Below are 17,459 nucleotides of genomic sequence, written 5' to 3' on the forward strand. Positions count from 1 at the left end.
TTTAGTTGCAGTGTCATCCCAGTAAGAGTGGCATTCCCTACATCACAGATGGGTTTAAATTCCTTGAGTAAAGAAGACGGTCAGTTGAATAGTAAGTGGGAAGTTGGTTTGTTTGTTTTTTTGAATCAACTGACATGATGAACATTCAGATTTTGAAACTGGCTTTGAAGATTAATAATCTATCAGAATATTTTCTTTTTTCTTCTTCAAGAATTGGACTTGAAAGTTAAGTAGGATCATGAAACTAGTCATTAACATGGACAAGTAACTTGTATTGTTTTAATAAAACACTGATTGGCATGTAGCTAGGCAGGAAGTATAGGCGGGGCAACCAGGCAGGAAGTGTATGTAGGGCAGTGAGAACAGGAGAATTCTGGGAAGAGGAAAGGCTCAGTCTGCAGTCGTCACCTAAATGCAGAGGATGCAAGATGAGACTGTTTTACTGATAAAGGCACCAAGCCATGTGGTGAACACAGACTAGAACAATGGGTTAATGTAAGATGTAAGAATTAGTTAGTAAGAATCCTACAATACAAATGACAAATCTTTACAGGGTACAAGACCATTATCCCATAGCACTCCCCCCCCCCCACACACAGTTTTTTCTTTTTAAAACAAAAACTCTGAATCTAATCTCCTTTGCTTCCTGACCATTATCCATAACAATTTGTAACCAACACTCTAAACAAAGAAACACATTCATAATACAGTTTTGGGGAATGTGGGTGAGTTTTCCAGGCTACTTCCTGCTGTTTGGGGGCACTGATATCTTATGGGGACCTAAAGAAAGTTTAGGATTATGACCAAGTCCTGACTGAAATATTCTGTGAGGCTTGGTCATCTCAGCCAGCAGTCTTGAGGCTGTTCTTAATGTGTCAGAGGAAACTCCAACAGAGGTCCTCTGAAATGTTGGATCATCTGGGCCATCTGCTCTTATTGGAGATTTCTCAGTGAATCTTTCTTGATCAAACCTGACTTTTCTTAACCCAGAATGAATCCACAGGCTCTGATTTCCTGTGGAAACAAAAGCAAAACCTCTTCTCTGAAGTAACATATCTTTTGGTTTAAAATTTGAAGTCAAGGCATTTTCAAAAAAATATATTTTGGATTGATCCAGCAGCATTTACAATCAAATGTCTTTTAGCCGCTGTCGCTTTTACCTCAGCCATCAAACAATTCAAAGACAACATAATAATATATACAGTATCCAGATTATGTATTTTCTATCTTAACGTGGCTTTATTTTAAACTTTATTTTTATTTTTAATTTTTGGTTTTTGGAGACGGGGTTTCTCTGTGCATCTTTGGCTGTACTGAAACTCACTCTGTAGATCAGGCTGCCCTTGAACTCACTGAGATACACCTGCTTCTGCCTCCCAAGTGCTGAGATTAAAGGTGTGTGCCACCACACCCAACTACTCTCTTTTTAAAAAAAAGACCTTATTCTTTTTCTTTTCTCTCCCAAGCCTACATATATTTTAAAATATGCTGTAAACCGTTTAGAGGTTTTCTTCGTCTGAATCTATCCTTACTGTATATCTCTCATTTTCTGACCACATGAGTCATTGCTAAGCAATATGGCTAGGATTGAAGCCATGGCTTTGATGACTGGCTCCACCCCATTAGCTTTCTGAGAATCTAGCTTCATGGCAGAGGTACTGGCAGGAGCCATGTTTATTGTCACAACTCTGTGGAGTTTCCCGGTCCCTGTCACCACCAAGAAGCATGCTGTTGGCTTTTCATGAACACTATATAAGTATTTGTGACAGAGCTGCTTAAAAGGGCTACAAGGTTTTTGCAGCTTAAGCTGAGTCAGGAAGCCTCTCTTAAATAAGATGCGCTTGCCTCTAGCAAACAGAGCCCATCTGAGAAAATGCTGCTACCAAAAAGCCATGCTTAACTTTGTTCTTTCTGTGTCTAGAATTTCTTCTCAAACTCGCTCAGGTTTTATGTGGATATAGTTGTCCACATTGGTGCCATTTGTTGACAGAGGTTTCTGTCCTACCTAGTCCTGCAGCTGTTCAGTCCTAAAGAAATACACAGAGGCCTACACTAATTATAAACTGGTTAACCTATTAGCTCAGGCTTTCTTATTAACTAATTCTTACATCTTACAGTAACCTATAATTCTTGTTTGTGTTAGCCACATGAGGCATTCTCATCTTGATTCTTCTGTGTCGGGGTGACAACTGCAGACTGAGCCTTTCCTCTTCCCAGAATTCTCCTATTCTGGTTGCCTTGCCTTTATTTCCTACCTGGCTACTGGCCAATGAGAATTTTATTAAAACAATATAAATGACAAATCTTTACAGGTTACAAGACCACATTAGCACAATTGAGTAGAGCCCAAACTCAGCAAACCCTTTTGTGCTGAGTCCATTTAGGCTTCCTCCGCCTGCCTAACTTTGAATGATTCTCTGAAGCTTTCCTTCCTACTTTATGTATGTATTTTGAAAAAAAAAATACTTTTATTCTTTACTTGAATGTCTATTCCCCATGCCCTGCTACCTCTTAGACATGACCTCCACTCACCTTTTCTGCCCACATGAAGAGTCTGCTCTCTGCTGCACACCACTGTGATTTCTTAACGCTTCACTCTGCTTAGTTATAGATCAAACTTTGATTGTTCATATTTTGGTGACACCTGTCCACCATATTCTTGGTGACATTTGCCCACCATACTCTCCTTAGTGCAAAACTCATTCCTAGTCACATGTGGCTCTTGGGTGGTATTTGCCTAGTGATGATGAAGCATTACTTAAAAACTACAAATTTTATTTTATAAGTATAGTGTAGCTTCTAAGGTAATAGGCAGAGGGAAGTACTCAGGTGCTTTTCTGTGTATTGCTATAGGGACATTAATCTTCTTTCCACCTTCACAAAATTAAGATTAAAAACAACACCTTGGCTTGGGGTGTAGTTTAGAGTGCTTGCATCAGATGTGTAAGGATCTTGAATTGAGCCTTAGAATCCCAAAAACGTAAAAATAAATTAAGGGAAAAATTAAGTAAAGAATATATTTTACAGTTCCAGCTGAATAACTGGCATACTGCACAAATACAAACAATCTGGCTCTGAGGGTTATAAAGAAGGTAAAAATGATTGGAGTTGGTATTTTGAATAATTTATAGCATAATTTTTTCTGATTTTCCTAAAAGTCCCTTGGATCTCTGTTCTGTGTGCTCAGTCTCTTATAAGTGTGCACAAGTTTCACTGTTGTTTTCGCACCGTCATATGAAAAACATTAAATTTGAAAATTTGAATAAAGGCTATATTAGGAGCATGAATTTGATTTACATTTAAAAATAACCCCCCAATCCAAAACCTAAAAATCTTAAAACATAAGACACAAGTTCAAGGTCAACCTAGGCTACATGGTAAGGCTACCCCACCATCAAGAAAATAAATTCCTAAACCAATAGGAGTAAAGATTTTTTAATGAGACAGTCTTTATAAAGTAGGTAAGTACAAAACGGAGGAACACTGAACTATCAGAGGATGGTGTTGGTATGACTGATTGTTCAGAGAATTTTATGTATACAGTTTTGGTAGTTTATAAGTAAGAGTAAGTGCTGATGATTAAAACTGAGTAGCTGGTCAATATAAATTTATTTTGCTTTGTTGTGTTCAAATAAGTATTGATGGAGGAGGGCTAACTGTCTATGTGTTGCTTTCATTGGTAGTAAAGAAACTGCCTTGTCCTTTGATAGGACACCAGCTTAGATAGGCGGAGTAGACAGAACAGAATTGTGCGAGAAAGAAAGCAGAGGCAGGCAGTCGCCATGACTCTCCTCTCCAAGACAGCCACAGGTTAGAATCCTCCCGGTAAGCCACCACCTCGTGGTGCTACACAGATTATTAGAAATGGGTTAATCAAGATGTGAGAGTTAGCCAATAAGAGGCTACAGCTAATGGACCAAGCAGTGTTTAAAAGAATACAGTTTCTGTGTAATTATTTCAGGTGTAAACTAGTCGGGAGCCAAATGGCAGGAACGCAGCCCGCTGCTCCTTCTACAGAGTAGCCCCAAGCCCCACATTGGGCGCCAGATGAAGCTGCAGGGCGATTGGTAATGAAAAGTCCCCAGACTATCTTAATACAAAATATACAGCTTTAATAAACAAAATTAAGACTTACGCCAGCTTACACCAGAATCCAAACGATCCATCCGGACGCAGAAGCCAGGCGAGAGAGCTAGCGCTTGCAGATTTATAGGCAAGCTTTAGCCTAAGGGCGACACGCCCCACAAACAGAAAGTGATTGCTGAACTCCCCTATCAAAGTATCAGCAATTTCAAGAGTTCTTTGGGTTTGAAGATGATTTTTTTTTTTGTTTGTTAAATGCTACAATGTGATGAGACTGATTCTAATAATATGGACATGTAGTCTCAAGAAATTTCAAATAACGACTAAACCTGAATTAGTTTAAATTCTATAAGTAAACAAAATGTTTTATTGACTCCAAGTTATCCGAAACTAGTGATTTTCGTCCTCAATTTGATACAGTTCTGTGTACTGAAAATTAGACTGTTGGAGTGGAGAATCCTTATAATTCCAGTACTCGGGGCCAGGCAGTGAGTTTCAGGCCAGTTTGGGTTAGAGTGGGAATCTGTCTGAGTATAAATGCAGAAAACTGAGAACAAAGTAGTAGAATATAAAAATTTGACTATTTCTTTGACTCATTTTACTTTCTTAGGTGATTGTGACTATCCAAGTTATAAATATCTCTGATAGTTCCTTGAATAGGATATAAAAGCCAAAAGATTGTGGAGGCCTAATGAACAGTAAATATATAGTCTCATTTCTTTAGAAAGATGATTAAAGGTTGTGGAGGCCCAATTCACAGTAAATAAATGACCACACCCCATTCAGCATACACCAGCACTCAGACAAAGGGAGGGAGAAGTCATGCTTGGCAACTTAAAATATCATAATGGTGGGAAAAGTTCTCTTACTCATTTCTTGAAAGATGATTATTTTTGAGTCTGGGTTTATACTTAATGAATCTAGAAGCTTAGATGAATATTAAACTTTACATAATTTATAGTTTGTCAGCTTGATAAATTCTTAGTTACAGATACACCACCTCCACCACCACCTGTGGAAGAGCCAATCTTTGATGAGTCCCCCCCTCCACCACCACCTCCAGAAGATTATGAGGAGGAGGAAGCAGCTGTGGTTGAGTACAGTGATCCTTATGCTGAAGAGGACCCACCGTGGGCTCCAAGGTCTTACTTGGAAAAGGGTAAGTGTCAGGAGGACTCTGGAAGGACAAAAAGCAGAAATGAGACTTGCTGGTACAGAAAAGAGTCTTGTTTATTTTTTTATTTTTAAGTAAACCTTTATTTATTTGTATTATCTGTTCCATTTTTGTTATTCTATCAGATTATAAGGATTATAATTTTGAAGGCTGTTGGTAAAATTTTATTTCTATCTGTTACTATTGAACTTGTTTTTTTCCAAATGTTTGTATAACACAAAAATCAAAAACAAGTAGTCTTTTCTTTGGAATCCCCCAGAAAGATATTTATTTTTCCAAATTATTTCTATCCCTGTGCTTTCATCCATCATCAGCAGCATTATTATTTTTATTTTTTTCCTCTTTTGGAAGCAGTCTTACCAGGTAGCTCATGTTGCTCTCTCTTGATTCTTCTGTCTCATGCTGGAATTAAAGGTGTGTACCACTGTGCTGAACTTTTAGAAAATTAATTTTGAGTTATTTTTATGTGTTTGATTATCTCCATAGGAAACTTTCTTCCAAAGAATGATGTGTCAGTCTCTTTTATAGAATAGTGTGTGCCTGTGCGTGTGTAAAATTGTCTCTGTTAGGTGACCATGACATTCTATCTTGGATCAGGAGCTTTCCAAAGTCAGAAGAATAATCAACCAGTTGAGCTGTACATGGTGGCTCATCTACACGGTGAGGTCCAGGTCAGCTTGGGCTACAGATTAAGACCCTGCCTCAAAAGGAAAAAAGAAAAAAAAAATCTAATTAGATTAGAATGGGGGGGGGAGCTATTTGTTAATGTAGAAGGAAATTTTCTGTTAAAGAAACCAAAGCAGCCACCCCCTGTGTCTCAAAACATGTTATAGAATCCTGTTTTACTGTTCTATTGATGTGATGAATCAGCATGACCAGGCAACTCACAGAAGTTGGAGCCTTACCTATAGTCTCATGGAAGTTCAGAATTGCCGTTCTGGGGAAATCTGATGTCCTGGTCTGGCCCCTGTGGATACTTCATGCATTTGGTGCAGAGATATACATGTACATAAAATAAAGTTTTAAAAAACTTTAATAAAAGCAAGTCAATAAGTTTAGCCAAATGTAGGGAGTGAGTTTTGACATAAAGGCTCAAGTACCATGAAGCAGAAATCATTGGGAGATTATTTGGAAGTTATTTACCACAAAAGCTATAAATTCAGGGTATCAAGAAGTGACTCCAGATAAAAGAAACAAAGAAAATCTTGCTAAGACCCATCATAAATAACTAAAGACTACTAATAAAGAGAATGATATTAAAGATGTTTAGAGGAGAAATAACTTTTTACATAAGAAAGCAATAACTGCATAGTTTTCCTCCAGGTTGGAGGCAGAGCATCTTTAAAGCAATGAAGGAAAATGTCAGTCTACAGTTCTTTAGCACAAACATCGTACTTCTTATTGTTACTATTATTAATTTTTATTTATTTTGAGACATAATCTCTCTACATAGTACTGACTGTCCTGGATCTCAGAGAGATCTACCCACCTCAGCCTTCCAAGTATTGGAATTGATGCTGTGCACTGCTACCGCACATCTAAATATCCATTTTTAAAGACCTTTACAGATCAAAAGAAAGTCACTAGCAGAGACATGCTAAGAGATTTTTAAAAGAGATTTTGATACAGAAGGTATATCAGATGAACTCTCAGGACTACAAAAACAGAATGAAGAGTAAATGGTAGGTATATGGGTATACACATATTCTTCATATTTTAAACTTTTTCGAAAGATAACTGAAATACAGTTTCTTAGAACAGATATGAAAGTGACTTCACTGAGACAAATAATGGAAGGGAAATCTACATAAAGTTTATAGACTGCCTGTGAACTAGTATATCTTAAATACACAGTGTATAAACATGTCTGTGTAAATAATGTAAGCTTTGGAATAAGCAGTAAAAACACAGAAAACAAAAGTTTAGATTATATGCAAGTAGAAGAGTTAAATAAAATAAAAAATACTCAATCCAAAAGAGTCAAGAAGAAAAACAAGTGATGAGACAGAATTAAGGAAAAAGATTTTGTGAGTACATGCTGATACACTCTGGAGCTCAGAGGACAATCTTTGGTATCAGGTTCACCTTTCAACTTGTTTGAGACAGATTCTATTGACCGTTGTCATTATGTAGCCCAGACTAGGTGGCCCTGTCTCCGCCTTCCACCTTGCTGTGGGTGCACTGGGATTGTCGATGTGCTGTTGTCCTGTTTTGTGCGTGTTCTCGAGATTTGAACTGAAGACTTTACTCACTGAGTCAGCTCTGCAGTCCAGACAAATTGGATTTGAATATACAGCTGGTAGTTGGAAATCTAGCCTATACATATGTGTATTGAACAGTAAAGTAGTTCAAGGACCTCAAATAAAAGAAGTTGAGAGTTGGTCTCATATATTAAGACCAAATGTGTACATCATTATAAAAAACCCACTTTAAAGATACTATTGGAAAAAAATTAAAAGGATGTTGATCAAAAGAAGGCTAGGTTAGCTGAATTAAAGTCAAAGATTTCAGGGCTTGAAATATTATATACAAAAAAAGAGACAATTCTTAAGGATAATTGAGTTATTTCATTAAAGGAGACATAGCAATCTTATAGCTATAAAAACTTTAAAAAACACTGAAAGAAAAAGTACAAATCATAATTTAGTTAGACTTCAGTATTCCTGCTTATATATTTTTACAAAAGACATGGTAAATCAATAATGATATAGAAAGACATGAACAATATAAGATTGCCTTTGAGAAGTATGGGATATTTCATCAAGTAGTTACATAATGTAAATTCCTTTAAAATATTAAATTTATTTTTGTTTATATAGATTGTAGTTTAGGCTATAAAAGTGCTCTGTAACTAAATCTTGAAATGATAGAAAGTACACGTTTTAACCATAATAGAATTTTGGTAAAATAGACAACAGAAATAAATTGAGAATGGTGACACAGTCTTGTAGCCCCAAGTTGTTGGGAGACAGAGAGGATTTCTTGAGCCCAGGAGTTCAAGGCCAGCTCACAGCATAGTAAGCCATTTCTAACACCAACAAACAAAAATACCACTCCAACAGAAATATTCAAACATTAGAAATTAAATAATATACTTAAAGGGAATTAGTTTCTTTTAAAGAAGAGAACTAAGTATGTGTTTATGAGAAAAACAGACACAGATAACAGACAGACTGACGGAGTATTGAACCCCAGGGTTTTCTTGTGTACCAGGCAAATACTCTACCACTGACCCACTCTCCTAGCTCTGCAATATACTTTTATAAAATATATATTTAAACAGTATTAGTATGTGTGGACTAGTATTTTGAAGGAATTTATGACATTAAATGATAATGTTAAAAAATGTTTGGTAAAACACACAAGATTATCCTTACCAGGAATGAAATTGAAAGGTATAGTCATGTGTTCTATAGATACTAGGAAGATAATAAAAAAATGATTAACTGGTTAACTTTATGCCCATAAGTTTAATAATTTAGACAAAATAAATGAATTCCCAAAAACAAATTAGCAAAGCTCAGTCAAAAACAATAGATGTGCTTAGGGATGTGGTTTGGTTGTAGAGCAGTTAGTTCTGGGTTCCATCTCCAACTCCAAGAAATGAGAAAGTTACCTGGAATAGTCCTACACATTGTGAAGAAACTCAGTTTATGGTTTAAAGCCTTCCTACAGGAAACTCCATACCCAGGGAGCTTCTCTACAAGTTCCATCCAGCAGTTTCAAAACCATGTGTTTGGAGATTTTTTTTTTGCCTTCATGTATGTCTCTGTCCACCATGTTCATGCCTGTTGTTGGTGGGTTGTTTTTTTTTTTTTCTCTTTACTCTTGGTTCTTTGGGAGCCTACTGCCCAGCTCCCATATACATCACACACAGGCTTATTCTTACTTATAAATGCCTGGCCTTAGCTTGCCTTGTTTCTAGTCCAGCTTTTTAAAAATTATCCCACCTATTTTTTGCCTCTGGCCTTTTCCTTTTCTTACCTCTGTAATCTTACTTTCACTTTTACTCCATGGCCGAGTGAGTGACTGGGTGGCTGGCTCCTTCTTTTCTTACTCCTTGATCTCTTTGCTTGATCTTTTCCCCCAGATTTCTCCTATTTATTCTCTCTACCTACCAGCCCTACCAGTCCTTTCTCCTGCCTTGCTATTTGCCGTTCAACTCTTTATTAGACCTATCAGGTGTTTTAGACAGGCAAAGTAGCACAGATTCACAGAGTTAAACAAATGAAACATAAAAGAATGCAACATACCTTTGCATCATTAGAAAATATCCCATAGCATGAACAAATGTGACATATCTTAATATTCTATAGCACACACCTGGTGCTGGAGTTAGATTGGTGTGAGCCACCATTTTGGTGCTAGGAGCTTAACCACTAAGCCATAGTTCCAACCTGAGACATTCATGAAGGAAACTTTACAGAAAATAGAAATGGAGGCAATGCATTATCCCGGCCAGTGGGATTCGAACAGTGGTCCCTGATAAACCGAGAGGAGAGGAATGGAGGGGCAGGAGACACAAGAAATGACAGCAAGACAGGATTTCTGATCAAGCCGTCCAGTTTATTTCCTCAGAAGCTGTTATATACCAAACGGGCAAAGGGGGGAAGGGAAAGGTGGCAGGGGGAAGGGAAAGGTGTCAGGAAACTCAGGTCTGCTGGAATTCAGGTCCGGAGACATCCCTAACTGATAAGTAAATACTGAGGGTCTGTGATTGTTGACTAACAAAGGAAAATGCCAACTGAGTTCCAGAGCCTGGTGCCTACAGGTCTCTGATAGGAGATAAGATGCTAGGTTGATTTCCTAGACCCTGCAGAGGGGATAGAGGTAAATATTTTTCTTAACTTGTGAGCTTAAGATAGTTGTAAACAAAATGCAGATCTCAAAATACAGGTCTTTGCTTCCTGCAGTGCATCTGATGAACTATGGAACAGGGATGAGCTGATATAAAGCCAGAAATAAAATCCTTGAGAGTATCTTGTAAAAATAGACAGAAGCTGGGCATGGTGTCACACACTTTTAATCCTAGCAGTAGGGAGGAAGTAAAAGGAGTGTAGTATGTGGGCTGGCTTGTAGGGGTTTCTGCCCTGCCCAGTTCTCATAGTCGTCAGTTCCCACAGTCGTCAGTTCCCAAAGAAAATCACACAGAGGTCTCCATAAGTTATAAAACTGATTGGCCTATTAGCTCTTGTAGCTTATATTATTAACCCATTATTCTTACCTATGTTAGCCTCATGGCTCAGTACCTTTTTCAGCAGGGCAGGTCACATCCTGCTTCTTTGGTGGTCTGGGCAGGGCTTTCTTCGCGGAATTCTCCTGTTTTCATCACCCCACCTCTACTTCCTATCTGACCAATCAGCATTTATTTAAAAACATGATTGACAGAATACAGACAGTTCTCCCGCACCACTTCTCCATAGTCCATTTTTGAGAATGTGGGAGTAGTATTCCAGGATACTTCAGGCTGCTTGGAGGCACTGATAATCTTATGGGGACCTAAAGAAAATTTAGAGTAATGATCAAGTCCAGACTGGACTATCCTGTGAGGCTTGATCATCTCAGGCAGCATCTTGAATCTGTTCTAGATGTAGAACTCAGACATCTGGGCCATCTGTTCCTGCCAGAGATTTTTCAGGTGGTCTTCCTTGATAAAACCTTATTTTTCTTAACTCAGAATGAACCCACAGTCTGTCTTTTCCTGTGAAAACAAAATCTGTTCTCCAAAGTAACATACCTTTTTGTTTTGTTTTTTGTTTTTCAAGACAGGGTTTCTCTGTAGCTTTGGAGCCTGTCCTGGAACTAGCTCTTGTAGCATACCTTTTGACTTCAATTTTGAAGTCAAGGTATTTTCAAAATACCTATCTTGGATTAATTCAGCAGCATTTATAAACAGATATCTTTTAGCAGCTGTTGCTTCTTCCTCAGCATTCAAACAATTCAAAGAGAGCATAATAGCATACAGTATCAAGATTTTCTGTGTATTTTTCATCTTTACATGGCTTTACTTTAACCTCTATTTCTTTTTTTTTATACTTTTACTTTTTGATACAGGTTCTCTATATCTTTGTCCTGGAATAACTCTATAGACCAGGCTGTCCTTGAATTCACAGAGATCTGCCTGTCTCTGCCTTCTCGGTGCTGGGACTAAAGGTGTGTGCTACCACACCTTGAACTCAGAGATCTGTCTGTCTCTGTCTTCCAGGCATTGGGATTAAAAGTGTGTGCTACCACATCTTGAACTCACAGAGGTCAGTCTACCCCTGTCTTCTAAGTGTTGGGATTAAAGATGTGTGCCACCACACCCAACTATTCTTTTTCTTTCTTTTTTACTTTAAGAACTTTACCCTTTAGCTTGTATATATTTTAACACACTGTTAGGAATGGGCTTCCTCCTTAGCAGAATTCTTCTGTTCTCATTGCCCTGCCTCTACTTCCTGTCTGGTTGACCTGCCTATACTTCCTGCCTGGCCATTCAGCATTTATTTAAAACATGATTGACAGAGTACAGACAATTCTCCCGCACCACAGGAGGATCTTTGAGTTCGAGGATAGCCGGAGTTACACAGTGAGAACCTATCTCAAACAAACAAATAGAAATATTTTTAGAGTTTTCATTGAATGAGATCTAGCAATGCAGGAAATGGAGAATAATAGATTGTGACTAAGTAAAATTTAGAGCTGGGATGCTTGATTTAACATTTGAAAAACTAACCTTTGTAATTAATTTTCTGCAGAAATTAAAAGTAAAAATTAAAGGTAAAAATATTTTGTACAAAAATACTACTTGATGATTCATGATGAAAATCCAAATGTAAGAATGAAAGAGTTGGTTCAATCCAATAAAAGCAATCAATTTAAACCATCGACTAAACTAACATTGTGTTCATGTGAGAAGAATAAGTATAGCTCCCAAGATTTCAAGCCCCAGCCACTGCAGCAAAGAAAGAAGTCATCAAGGCGTAGATATTGGGGAAAAGAGCAAAAATGTTTGAATTTTTCTCTTGAGGAACTTAAATATGTGAAAAGAGTTGATAGAATTTAAAAGCAAAATTATTACTAGTCAGTGTGGAAAATTAAGTGCTGTTTGATTTACTAGCAATAATTGAAGATTGAATTTACAAAACCTTTGTAATATCAAAATTATGAAATACTTAAAAAGTCAGTAACATACTTGGGCATGCTAGGGCAGGAAAGCCTATAAGCCTGCTTATATGGGAGGTGGAATGAAAACTTATACCTTAAATTATAAGGAATGCTCCCCAGCTTATTTAAACATGTTTGTAGGAAAGGTGTTGCAGCTCTGAGAAGCTAATTTAGTTACTCGTTTAGAGAAAATCACAGTGAAGTTTGCTTTAAACACAATTAAGTCTTCACTGGACATGTAAAAATCTGAAGAGGCTTTCAAGAGAAAGTTTTATGTTCAGCTAATTCTTTAAAGTCTAAAAGAATATGCCCGATATTTCTAAGGTTAGGTTCTGTTAATATTCAAGTCTTTCAAAGCAAAGATTAAGGTGTTGTGGCACAGATCTGTAATCCCAGCTCTCAGGTGGCAGAAACAAAAGGATTGCACCTCAGGGTGCAATAAAATTTAATAAAATTTAAATAATTAAATTTTAATAAAATTAAAAATAATAAAATTTAAAAATTTTATTTTTTAAAAAATAAAAATTCAGATACCCCAAACCAGAAACATTAGGGCCAACTAAATACTTCTTTACCCTTGCTGCAAACAAAAAGAACTATTCAGTGTTTGGTTTATGGTTGGGTCTTTTATTTGTGAATTAATGTTGAGGCTATTGCTTAAGGGCTTGTTTTCCTATCTCAAGCCTTAATGCCTGGCTCTCAAGCCAGTGCACACTGGAGACCTTGGAAGCTTGTCTTCCTCCTTCAGTTACATTCTCTGATCCTACCTTGTGCTTCTTATTCCAGTTCATTGGGAGTTTGAAAGGAAGATCAGAGTTGATCTCAAGAGTTCAGGACTAGCCTTGGCAAGACAGCAAGATTCTGTCTAACAAAAACACAGGCAATCCCCCCCCAAACAAAATCAAAAACAAACAAAAGCCCACCAGAATTTTCTTTTCACAAAACAACTGAAACAGTTTGTTGCAGTTCCCTGTATGGTCCCAAGGCTGTGGCCACCACAACCATAGCATAAGTTTCATTTTAGTTCCTTGTTTATTAGTGTAGTTATCAAGAAGGGGTTGTATATTCTGACTTAACTTGGGTAGAGGCAAATTTTTGTTTTATTTTGCTTGCGACAGGATCTCACTGTGTAGCCCTAACTGCCCTGGAACTTACTGTGTAGAGCAGATTAGCCTTGAACTCCAAGATCTACCTGCTTGTGCCTCCCAAGTACTGGATTAAATACCTTAACACCCAGACTGACAGGTATTTTTATGCGTTCTTTTTGTGCCCATCACAGCACAAAACTTATTAATAAACTAATAATGATTTATTTTTTTGTGTGTGAATCACCACGTTTAATGTGACAGTACTTTCAGGTAGCAAATGTGAGAACTATTGTAATTCCCACAAAGTAGTTAAAAAAAAAAAAAGCTTAGTAGAAATTAAGTAGGCGTGAGAGTTGAGATTTGAACTGTGTCGCTTACCCCTCTCCCGCTGTCCTAAGCTTTGTGATTTGCCAGCTTCTGCGCTCTCTTTACTAGAATTCAGTGTTGTAAATGTAGAACTTGGAAATGCTCGCAAAGCACATTGTTTCTCAGATATTTCAGAGCTTTCAGAGTTACCTGGTACAATCCAAATAATACTGTTTTTAAAAGCATTTTTTTAAAAGGATGTGTTAGCTCATATCTCCATTTTAAGGCCTGCAGAAAGGTAGACGAGATCAATTTGACTTTCAGAAAGATTGACTTAGTAAAGGTCAGTTGTTTTTGAATGTCTTTTTTCCCTGTCATCCAGATTTTTTTTGTATTTTTTAAGTGGAAGGGTACAAGGGAACCAAGAGCCATTTCTTGATTGATTGTTGACCATAACATCATCAGGAAGCAGCGTGCATAGGAGTCAAGCAGAGTCTAAAAGTCAGTGCTCACACTGCTTCCAGTACTGTTGACAGGCTGGTGAGGACAGTGACCATAGTGATGAGGAAGTGTTGTGGGAATTTGGTTCATGTTGGGGTGGCTTGGTCCAATGGGTGTGGTCTTCTCTGGGGATACATGACTGGATAATAACCATGGGGCCGGAATTCCCACAACAGGAAGTGCTTCAGTTCAGAGATTCATGAAGTAGAATTTTATAGGGAAAGTGTTAGGGGAAGGCAAGACAAACTCCTGGTTTCCTGGCTTATGTAGAAATTCAGCAAAACTCAAGAGAAATAGAAGACACTGTTGGTAGAAACTGGAGGGAGATGTCAAGAGAGGAGCATAGGTAATCATTGCCAAGCAGTACAGGAAGAGAAGACTAGGGATCTTAAAAGGACCAGGAGGTTTATTAGTTACTTTTGTATGGAGTTTCATTATCCTGGTGAGGGCAGAAGAAACATAGCTTCATTAACAAAGGGGTATTGTTTTCATAGAAGCACCATCCACAATAAGTTCTGAAATTTCTTTTAACTGAGATTGTATTGTTAAGAAGTTAAATTTATTAGTGGTAATGACAAAATCAACTTTGGTTACCTCAGGGCAGAATGTACATCAGTTCCAAAATATCTTGGACAGGGTTTTACTGCCTTATGACAAGCCTTCACTCTCCATGTAAGTAAAATCACCTCAGTCCACAACAAAATAATACAAACACATATGGAGATGAGTAACTTGGTTACCTTCTAATTTTTTTTTTAGTGGCTTCCCAATTGTTGATATTGTCTTTGTCGCCTTTATTAATACTTCTCCAGATCGTTCTTACTTACCTTCAAATGTATATTTGTTATACTTATTACTGGGTGAATATGAATCTGTTTAGAGATGTCTAGTCCTTGTGCTGTATTGGGAACAGATGTGTGAGCAATATTTCCAGTTTTCAGTATGTGATGTTTGTTATCTTTATGAGAGAAGATAGTTGAACCATCTCTTTGTTCCACCTTCTTCCCTCTTGAATTCTCCTTCCTCCTCCTGTTTTCTTTCCCTCTTCTGGTCTTTAACACTGTTCATATAAATTTAAAATGAAATGTTTCATTTTGCTTAGCTAAAGTGTTTCTTATAGTACACTCCACTGGGGTGCTGTCCTTGGATTTTACAGTGTTTTCATGTTAGTACTAGAAACATTGAGAGAAAATAGCAGGCACCATTAGGGTTTTTTTTGGTTTTTTGTTTGTTTGTTTGTTTTTTTTTGCTTACAACTACACAGAAATAGCCAGATGTCTAACATATATGTTTTATATACGTCTGTTTCCCTGGAATGAAAATGGGTAATTTTAAACGCATTGTTTGGGAAAATTAAAAATTTTAGTCGATTACCAATTTTGACCCTTAAAAAATAGGGTCTCCTAAGCTACTATAACTAGAGCCATGAACTCATATTTGCTATTAACTCTTTCTGAGGCAATTCTTTCCTTCCCTTCCCCTCCCTTCTCTTCCTTTCTGCTGTACGCTGAACCTTGGGTCTTTTACCACCAACCTACATCCATAACCTCCAATTTCTTTATTTTAAAGGATGCATACATTGAGTGCAATAACTTTGTGTACTAAATTACTCTGTTGCTACAAAGTATAAATATAATTATCTTCTGTATTACTTTTTATTGGGTCCATTTTTGTAAGTACTAAGAATGTTACCTTTTCTTAAAAAAAACTAGAAAATATTGATTGGCTGGCAATACTTTGAGTCTAAATTTCTTATACCTAAACTTGACATATAATTTACACTGAATTGTTTTTAGGCATTTAGTGATATTTTGAGAAACACAATATTGACTCTTCTAAGTTAGGCTTGATGTCCTCAATGTACCCCAATAATAGAATAATAGAATGTATGAGGGAAGCGAATAGATTTTTTTACTCAAACGGAACAGAAACATAGGACCCAGGGCACTGCTACTGGCATACATCCCAGCTCTCATGTTTTAAGACAAGTTACAGTACATGCTTAGGAAAACAGCTGGAGATATTAAGTTTTAAAAACTACATTTATTTATATGTGTGGGTATGTACATATTATGCACACATGTGTGAGTGCCATGTTAGAGGTCAAAGGACAGTGTGTGGGAGTCCATTCTTGTAGTAGGAGCGGCGGGCTGCGTCCCGCCACCCGGCTAGCTTTACCCGAAATAATTACACAGAAACTGTATTCTTTTAAACACTGCTTGGCCCATTATCTGTAGCCTTTTATTGGCTAACTCTTACCTATCGAACTAACCCATTTCTAATAATCTGTGTAGCACCACGAGGTGGTGGCTTACCAGGAAGGATCCTAACCTGCGTCTGTCTCGGAGAGGAGAGTCATGGCGACTGCCTGCCTCTGCTTTCTTTCTCCCACAATTCTGTTCTGTCTTCCCTGCCTACCTATGTTCTAACCTATCAGGCCAAGCAGCTTCTTTATTAATTAACCAATGAAATCAACACCTACATCACATTCTCTTCTGATATGTGGGTCCTAGGAATTGAACTGGGTCTTCAGGCTTGGCAGCAGTGCCTTTACCCACCAACCATCTTGCTGACCCAAATGAAGATTTTTTTTTTGAAAAAAAAAATTCTTTGTGATATGCAAAAAAATACAGGGTGTTGGAACAAAGACTAATTCTTAAGTGGATGTGAGTTAACATCCCATTTTATCAATTCTTGAGGGTAGATGTAATATTAGGAACTAGAGAGTATCTGAGAGATAAAGGTGATTTAACCCATAAAAATCATAGAGGAATGTACAGGTGTACTGGCTTTCTTCACTCTATTATTGTGGATGTATTAAATTGGAAATAATGCAGTTTATGTTTTGAAAGAAAAAGTGTATGTATAGTAGATTTAAGTTGTAAGAATTCAGTCCTCATTCACCAACAGGCAGAGTCCAGAAAAGGAGACGTGGCCCTGCTATTCCTTTAGCCTGTCTCATTTCTCAGTTGCCTGATAATATATCTCAAAACAGTAGTGTAATATTTAGATATAAACATTTGTTTTTACACAATATGGTGCCTCAGTATAAGTTTAAATGAATAGCTATCTTTCATGATCCTTAGATTTCTTCTCTGCAGTTGATTTTTTTATTGAAGGGTAAGTTTAACTAAACATGAGGGTTTTTTTTTTGTTTTTTT

General features: G+C 37.2%; 1 protein-coding gene across 39 annotated transcripts in view; it reads left to right on the forward strand.

Moving 5' to 3' along the window:
- Abi2 (abl interactor 2) overlaps positions 1-17,459 on the forward strand; it is an 89,269-nt gene that overhangs the window by 71,270 nt on the left and 540 nt on the right. For all 39 annotated transcript variants that reach the window (XM_087903575.1, XM_087903491.1, XM_087903533.1 and 36 more), the window contains one exon: positions 5,069-5,242. In XM_087903575.1, coding sequence (XP_087759701.1) covers positions 5,069-5,242 — 174 coding nt within the window. The remainder of the gene's footprint in view (positions 1-5,068; positions 5,243-17,459) is intronic.

The sequence above is a fragment of the Myodes glareolus genome, chromosome 1, assembly GCF_982192425.1.
Source record: "Myodes glareolus chromosome 1, mMyoGla1.1, whole genome shotgun sequence".
In the NCBI taxonomy this organism is placed as follows: Eukaryota; Metazoa; Chordata; class Mammalia; order Rodentia; family Cricetidae; genus Myodes; species Myodes glareolus.